At 35.8% G+C, this 9,150-nt stretch overlaps 1 protein-coding gene across 1 annotated transcript; it reads left to right on the plus strand.

The window, feature by feature from the left end:
- Positions 1-6,382: 6,382 nt before the first annotated feature.
- LOC149953507 (uncharacterized) lies at positions 6,383-8,602 on the plus strand. Its single transcript, XM_090170259.1, has 2 exons — positions 6,383-6,540; positions 8,095-8,602. Exons 1-2 carry the CDS (start codon positions 6,529-6,531, stop codon positions 8,482-8,484), a joined length of 402 nt encoding a protein of 133 aa, XP_090026385.1. The 5' UTR covers positions 6,383-6,528; the 3' UTR covers positions 8,485-8,602.
- The last annotated feature ends 548 nt before the right edge of the window (positions 8,603-9,150 follow it).

The raw sequence follows: 9,150 nt of genomic DNA on the forward strand, positions 1-9,150 counted from the left end.
GCAGGGAAATGCAATCCCCTCATTTGTGCCTATGAAAAAATTTAGAGCCAATGGCGTAGCCAGGGGGGGGCACTTGTATTTTTTTCATTGTGTACCACCTCCAAAACCAAATCCTGGCTACGCCACTGTTTAGAGCATCCCTAGCCTTGTCCGTTAAGACAAGCATGTCCACATTCTAGAGGGATAGAATACACATTATATATACAACATATCCGCTTGACAAATTAAATTACCGTTTTATTATGCATCGAATATTTATCAGTTAATTTATCTCTTTTAGGTAAATTTAAATCAAGTCAAAGTGGGAGTCATCAATATTTTAAAAAAAACCGAGGTTGGTAAAGTTTATTCTTAATTATTAAATTCCTCTTTTAATAATTAGCTCTATTAAAAAAAAATTAATTTGTAATCAATTGTAGCTAATCAAGGAAAATGCCAAAATGGCTTTAAAGAAACTGTTGAAATGAGTAAGATTTCATTATAATTTTTTGTGCTGGATTATTTCTAATAAGCTTTTTCAGAGTTTCGAAAAAAGGTCATCTACCAACTTCAAGATATGAAACAACAAGTTGAGCATTTAACAGCTATATGTAATAAAATTTCCACTGCTTTATCTGGCAACCACCAACTAGAGGTCGAAGAAGTTCCATTTGTAACGTTGCCCTTAAAAACGATAGAGGACGTAAAAGATCTAGAAGAAAGATTGGATGAACCAGAAAATTTAACAAAACTAGTAAGTCGACTATAATTTTATTGCTTTAAAATAATATTCTTAACTTACTTTAAAATTATAGGTGCGTAAGCTGTCATCCTGGGGTGGAAACAATTCCAAAAACACAACCAGAAGGATTTTAAAGGAAGTAATTGGACACGATCTTTCATTGAAAATAAATTGGATTGGAGCCAATGGAAAGTGCGCTTTGAAAAATTTGAAACTACTTAAATCAATGAAAGGTATGTTATTTAGATTTAATATTTTATATTTGTCCTTTTAATTAACACTACCGGGCTGATGTTAACAAAACTTTTTATTTTAAAAACCATAAAATTGATAAAATGGCCTAATAGTCAAAAATATTTTAAAAGCAGTTTTTGCCACAATTAGCCTTTAAATAAAACCACTCTCTACTCTTATTGCTGCCAGAACTTTGAATAAAAAAACTGGATAAAGACGAACCGATTTTGAGTCCGATCGCGCTAGCACAAACTCTAGTTCTAAAATATAATATTTGATAGAAATGCTAATGGTTGGTTAACCCTAGACGATTATATTTGCATTGAAGGTTTTACATATACATGCTTTTAAAAAATTATTGAGAAGTAAAACATTTATTACTTCTAAAAAAACTTTGGGTTTTTAGTCACTAATTAAAGCAATCCTTTTGTTTTCAAACTACTAATGAATGGTTATTTTTTTGTATTTTTCCTTAGATGCTGTTCGATCCAACTCTAAATGCATTAGAGCTACGGATTTTGAGATTGAGCAGCATATTCGAGATTGGATCAAGCATGCAAAAGATCGCTATGGAGGAAGGAAAAATAGGGAAAAAGTTAAAGAGAATTAAGTGTTTGTACATAAAACAATAAACCATTTTGAATGAAAATACTGGTGTATTAATTTTATTATTTTTCACATTTTATCGTTTCTAAGCCTACTGCTAACTGGGTAGTCGTTTTTCAGTCGGCGAGGAGTCGATTAGGCTTCATGACCGTTTCTCAGCCTACTGCTAAATGTGTAGTCGTTTTTTAGTCTGCTAGGAGTCATTTAGGTTTCATTACCGTTTCTCAGCCTACTGCTAAATGGGTAGTCGTTTTCGAGTCGGCTACGAGTCGAATAGTCTTCGTAACCGTTTCTTAGCCGACTACCAAATGGGTAGTCGTTTTCGAGTCGGCTAAAAGTCTAGAACGTGTCCTATCCGACTCTTATTCGTTCACTATATGGATAGCCATAATTTAGTCGGCTGCCAGTCATTTAGGTTTCATTACCGTTTCTCAGCCTACTGCTAAATGGGTAGTCGTTTTCGAGTCGGCTACGAGTCGAATAGTCTTCGTAACCGTTTCTTAGCCGACTACCAAATGGGTAGTCGTTTTCGAGTCGGCTAAAAGTCTAGAACGTGTCCTATCCGACTCTTATTCGTTCACTATATGGATAGCCAAAATTTAGTCGGCTGGCAGTCGACCCGACTGTTTTTCGACCGTCCATAGGGTAGCCATTGCCGAGGACATCGACTTCAATGGACCGACTGTGCGAATAGCAAGCCAGCCGACCCTTTTTAATTCCGTCGGCCCGACTGTTTTATGCTACTGGGGTAGCTATTGTCCTTGAAATAAAATTAGCTTTGACAATTTAAGTCTGATGACTTGACCCTTCATTTCTAGATTTTTGTCCTTCGCTAATTTGTGGAGTCTGAGCTTGCATTATAAATTAATAACTTTCTTAATGATGATGTTCGATTCCAACTTCAGCATCAAACATGTTTGTGGTGATCTGGGAAGATGTCCATGCCAACAATATTTCGTAATACAGCAAGTTCTAGTTCTTAGACTACATTTCTTTTATAGAGAGAGGAATATCTCTTCACAACAACTAAACAAAATTGGTTAAAAACCAAGGAGATCTCGCTCAAATTATAATAACATAATTAGACCTACATGAAATGATCCTTGGTAAAAATTTAAATGTGAGAAGTTAGCATCACCGGTTTTTTTATTTCACTTTCAACTGGATGTAATTTCTTTAAATTAAATTAAATAAAAAAATTATTTTGACTATTTTTACTTGTTTTAATTCTATGGAAACCAAACCAGAGTTGGAATGGCTTTTGGTGTGACCCACCTTTTGCCATTTACAATTTGTATATCCCGTTCTAAAAAGTGATCATTACAAATTAAATCATGATTTGAATGTGTCGCGATTTACAGCAATTGTCCATTGAGAAAGTATTGTACGTTTAGATAAGGGAAACCTATAGTTATACAAAGATTTTCAATAAGAATGAATATTCATCGAATTAATATGATAATTTAATCCTACTTATGGAATGAAACCTTTTCCGGTATTGTTTTACTTGTTATTGCAATGCGTAAAAACACTAATATTAACCTTTTTACCAAATAAAAACAGATTTTTAGTAGAAAACACTTTTTCTATAACTTTTTAATAAAAAAAATCACCAAAACGAATTATGAAACATGTTAACTAACATAAAAGTACTACCCATTTATCAAATTCACCCCTAAAGTTTTTGCGTCTGATTTTAAACCGGAGATATATTCTACTACGTGGCCTAGGACAAGCGCTCACTTCTCGTAACGTCTCCGTCCTAAATGTAGCTTCCACAAGCCTTTGCTTCGTAACGGAGACATTGCCTTGTGGAAGGCAGGACGGATACGAAACAGAGAGCCAGTGGGCGCCTAGTCTAAAGCGCCACTAAACTTAAGTGGCGCTTTACACGTAGTACCCCAGGAATACGGAACAACTGCCGGTTGTCTGCTAGTTATCGCTCCCGTATATTTATGGCAAATCAAACTCCGCGTAAGGTGTCTATTTCTTTATTATGTCTATGGCGAAAACGTACTAGTGGCGCCATCTCAAGAACTTCTGAAATTAAAAACGAAATCCTAACATCGCCCTGCCCCTGTGACTTACTACCCAGTAAACCAACCTATTAATAGGCGCTTAAATAAAACATCTTCAAGGAAATCGCCAAGAAGTAATATTTACTTATATTTATTAATGTTTATATAGTGCGTTTTGAAGTAATGGAAACTTTTCATCCGTTAATAAAACTTCGTATTTCTACTAAGCCTTAATATGTCTAAGAAAGCTACTTGATTAAAATTAAAAACTTTTTGCATACCGTACAGGTGAAAAGTTTCCATTATTTCAACAAGCATATTATAAATAGTACCTTGCAGGTCCTGGCTCTCGTAAATATTACTTCTTGGCGATTTCCTTGATGATAATTTATTGCTCTCAGTAAGAATGTATTTATTTCAACTTATTATTGGAATAATTACACGTATAATTTCAATGACACTATCAAGAGGGACATGTATCGCTGGTAGTAATTTAAAATATGTCTCGAATGTGATTCCGTTTTTTTTAAGAACGCGCCATCTAACGGCAAATAGAGGCAGTTTTGAAGGAAAAATGTATTGTAGAAGCTAGCTCACGAACGACTTTTTTATTTTAATTTCGTAAAATAAAGAATTTTCACGCGCTATTTTCTGCTGGTTGTTAAAAAAGCCGCATCACTTTTGAGACCCCTTCTTTTCGAGGTTAATGCAACTCCTTCTTGGGGTATGTGGTCTTTGGGGGGAAGGAAACACGTCACCGCCGTGCACTTCAATTACTTCGGAAGCACTTAGATAACGGGCTGATTTATTTTGGTTTGGAGGACGGGGCTTACTGTTAGGGCTGTGCGATTAGTAGTTTTAGTCGGTTATAGAGTATCAATTTTTTATTATCGAGTATTCGAGTCGAGTAATATTGAAGTCGGGTCGAGTATTCCTTTTGGGAATTTTCATGATTCATTAAGGCCTTTAACCCCCGAATTTGAACAAAATCTGTGTGTTACACCTCGGGTAGTCTCCTTGTGAGTATAGTCTGTATCCCTAAAGATAAATAAATATATTCTTGTTCTCATCAAAAATGTAACTCGCTTAAGACAGCGAATAGACATACTTATGTAAGAGACAATAATAAAATTATGATCGTACCAATACGCTTATTTGAAGCTCGACCCCGGAAGTACGCTAAAACTAATTTAATTTATTCAAGTGCGCGTTTTTTTGCGTAAAGTCTGAAAGCGGCTCAGTGTGATCTCAAAGGAGCACCAAAGGCACCTCCTAAGAGATCAATTTGTGTAGAAAATACGCCACTAAATGACTATTGTTTCGAGTGAACTTTCCCTTTTGGTACGCTGCGGTACATCATAATTATCAATTTGACCCAAAAACAACGGCTTCCTTTTTTGTTTCAATAATAGCCACGACCACGCTAAGAAAACACCTCCTTTACCAGCGCCCAAATTTCACGGAACTGAGAGAACTTTACAGCGTAACCCAAAAACAAACTCCAGAAATCGAGATTTAAAGGTCTAAAGGTGACCGACCTTGAGAAAAAAGACAGATTTAGCCAAGCGGGACATTTAGTTTGTAAACTAACCCTGGTTACCGTTAAAATATTTTTTCACGAGATAAAACTGGAGATATTAATTCATTAGACGGGAATGATTTCATTACGATATTTTCGCTTCTAGTGAGCTAATGATGAGGATAATCAAATTTTAAAATAATTTCACATTAAGAACAAAATGAAGATATATTTTAGAAGCTTTGCAAGATTTTCATCAAAGGAAATCTGACCGCGCCAAATTTCGACTGCCCATTCCGATTTTGAAATTTAATAGATACCGATTTCGATTTTGAGATTTAACAGATACCGGTACAAATTTTGAGATTTATCGGATACCGGTACTGATCCTGAGATTTAGCAGATACTGGTACTGATTTTGAGAATTAACAGATACCGGTACTGATTCTGAGATTTAACAGATACCATTACCGATTTTGAGATTTAACAGATACCATTACCGATTTTGAGATTTAACAAATACCATTACCGATTTTGAGATTTAATAGATACCGGTACCAATTTTGAGATTTCTCAGATACCGGTACTGATTTTGAGATTTAACAGATACCGATACCCATTTAAACCAAATATTATTAAAAAAAACTGACCTAGAAATTAACCGTTGAGCTGACGGTAGCTAACGCAAAAGCTTCATCTATCCTGCCTCTTTTAAATTATCTTTAAAAATCCGTTAAAATTGTAATCAGTAGTTTTCTCGGCTAATCGGTAAAATAACGATACGACGTATCAGTCTGTGCTAATCACTATTTTATTTAAAAGATGGTAATAAACGAAATATTTAAAATATTTAATTTAATGTTTGAATTATTTTAATTTTTATTTTTATACAATTTCAAAGGATTTTCAACGCTGTTTCCACATAATATAATTTTATAAGAATCAAATGGAAGTGTTACAAATGTCCAACACCACCGACAACCATCTAACCTAATTTTTTTCAAATAATAACCATCACTAAAACATAAAATAAAAATCACCGAATTAATAAAAATGTAAATCGTAACACGGTTATTCTTAATGACCACAAAAAAACACTACCCATATTAATCCCACTTAATCTTCTGGTAAAAAAAACCCAATCCACCGTAGGCGACTCGAAAATTCACCGAAAATGAAAGTTGAGAAAGAAGAACAATAATCAACGGGTCACCTTCTTTTTTTCGTCAAAACGTGAAACTAAAGTACACGGAATATACCACACACACCCATCTTGCCACAGTTTCCAATCAGCCAATCGTCGCATCGCGTATTTCACTTGCCCCCGTAACGGAGCCCATATATAAGGATGTCTCCGAAGGTTCATTTTAAAAAATAAACGTCTAAAAAACTAGCTTCTACTTCGTTCCAATAACAAGATATACCTCAAAATGAATTCCAAGGTAACGAATTTTATTTTATTTTTTATTAAGAATAAATCGAGTATAGTTGTAATCTTGAATCTGATAAGCCGAATTTCGATCCTTTTTTTCGTGAACACTGGTTAGGTTATAATTCAAAGGGGCTGATATATCGCGTGACAATTTGACATTTTTCTAAAGTTCATTGTTGCTACGAATGGATTTCGCGAAGTTTGTAATTATTGGAATTGATCGATTCGCCAAAAAATAACGGTGCAAGATTGAAATATTTGTTTTTTGATATTTAGCGTTACTAAGCACTTTACTCTATTTGTATTGCGGGTAAACAAATGTTTAGGATTCTTCAAACTATTTCGCGTCGTTTACATTTCAGTTTTCTTTAACAACGATCTCCTAACGTACGGACATATAACAAAAGCCTGTTTGCGAAAATTACTACGTTAATTTACATATGAAAATCGATAGTTTTCGGGTCCAATTTTATAGTCGATGATTCATATTATTACTGAGAAAAAGAGTTGTCAATGTAAATTCTCCATATTTCAACAGTTACTTTAGAATTAGACCAAAACATTTGATTTATAGAAGTAAATTAGCAAGTTCAATTTATTACGAGTGGCGTAAATAGCGCCCCCGCAGACCCCGCGGCACGGGGGGCCCCCAAACTTTTATGATTAAAATCGGTGGTATTTAAAAGGGCCCCGAGTCGTTTTTCGCGGGGGGCCCAGGAGTTCCTAGTTACGCCACTGCTTGAGTTAATTGGGAGATAATTGAAAATCATATTTAAAATTTTGAGAATCTAAAAGACTCAAACGTATAGGCCTACATCGAAGTAATTCCTTAGAATCACATTATTGAATCGATTTTCTTGACAAGACAATTGACAAGATTGGGCCCGTGCAGCTTAAGGGTCCGGGTTTCAAACCCTTCTTACATAGTGTATCTCTTTTGGCCTGGGATTATTGTTTTACCGGGGCCCTGGGCCCCGGTCCACTTTCGATGGCTCTTGTAGAAATGAACCCCAAAATGAAAGCTTTATTTGCCTATTTAATTCAACTTGCCATTTGTTAAATACGACTTTAATTAAAGTTGTTTAAACGCACTCTCGCCAGCTGAATTTTCTCACATAGGTAGCTTTTAGTTGTTTTATGAAAAAGAGATGGCGATGGAGTCTATCGCGACGCGTGCTACGAGCTATTCTAATCTCACTTCAATCTTTATTGCGAAAGTCGAACCTTAGAGTAAATTTGTATGTGGGAAGGAATGAACTATATGCCCCAAAGAGTTAGAAATCAGTCACTCCAGGGGGCTGAAAATCCTCTATCAGCGTAGTTAGAGAAACCTCCGCTACTCTCATTGCCGCTACTATCCAATGGAAAAAAATTGAAAGAAAATAAGTAGTCCCGAACTCGACGCTAACACCAATTTTGAGCTTGCGAGAGTGCGTTTAAGCTTAACTAAGGGCTAATTTGAAGTAGATTTTACAACCGATACCAGATGGCATTATTAAAACGAGCGCTTTCTTTTGAGGGAGAAGCAAGTTCTCAGTCATCCTAAATAAGTTCTTATTTACAGATACTGATGTTTATATTGCTGGCCGTAGTAGCTTCTACAGCTTCAGCAAAACTATTCAAAAAGTACAGTAAATTAGGTGGCTACGGCGGTGGCTACGGAAGTGGCTACGGAGGTGGCTACGGATTGGGTGGTAGCTCCTACTACGGTGGTGGAGGATACGGTAGCTACAGCCCTTACGGATACGGAAGTTACGGAGGCTACGGAAGCTACAATCCTTACGGAAGTTACGGTGGTTACGGAAGTAGCAGTCCTTACGGCTACGGCGTTTCATCATACCCCGTTTACGGATACGGAAGTAGTTACGGACACGGATACGGAAGTAACTACGGACACGGCTACGGTAGCTACGGAAGTAGTTACTACGGAGGCTCGCAGGATCCATGGTGGTAGTAGAATTCCTACTACGTTTCTACCAATCAACGCAAATGGCAGCTACAGTATATTATAAATAGACTTTCATAAAAAAAAATATATATGTACATTTTGTTTCATTCATTGTTATCTAATAAAGCCGTTAATTTTAACAAAATTTTCGTTTTTGTTTCACCCAGAAATATACCCACGTAATTCCATAGCGTTATGCCTAATTGAGTAAAATGAGAGACGCCTTTTAAAATAAGAAAAAAAAGGCAGTTTTGTTTCAAGGCGGGTTCCGCCATCCGTTAAGCGTTTTCGCAATCTTGGTTTTTTCGGATCCTATCCAATTATAACACAGTTTGGTGTTTCTATTTATATTGCGTAATTATAAGAAGGCGTAATATCTTTTGAAAAGGCCTATAGTTTTCCCAAATTTAAGAGCTTGCTTGGCCGACGGCGACTAACTGTGAGTCGGCGAATAAAAAAGATTACCCATACTAATTGGGGGAACAAATTAAAATTAAATAACCAAACAACATTTTAACTCTTAAAATTTTATGATTTTTTTATCTGGGCAAGCGGGTCGTTTCACCCTTTTACGCTTTGCTTTCGGTTCGGATTTTGAAATGCTTCACCGTGTTAGACCCTTAATTTTCACAGTTATCTCACAAACTTACAATTTTACCGAATGAAATATCG

The sequence above is a fragment of the Leiobunum rupestre genome, chromosome 3, assembly GCF_980474605.1.
Source record: "Leiobunum rupestre chromosome 3, qqLeiRupe1.1.hap1, whole genome shotgun sequence".
In the NCBI taxonomy this organism is placed as follows: Eukaryota; Metazoa; Arthropoda; class Arachnida; order Opiliones; family Sclerosomatidae; genus Leiobunum; species Leiobunum rupestre.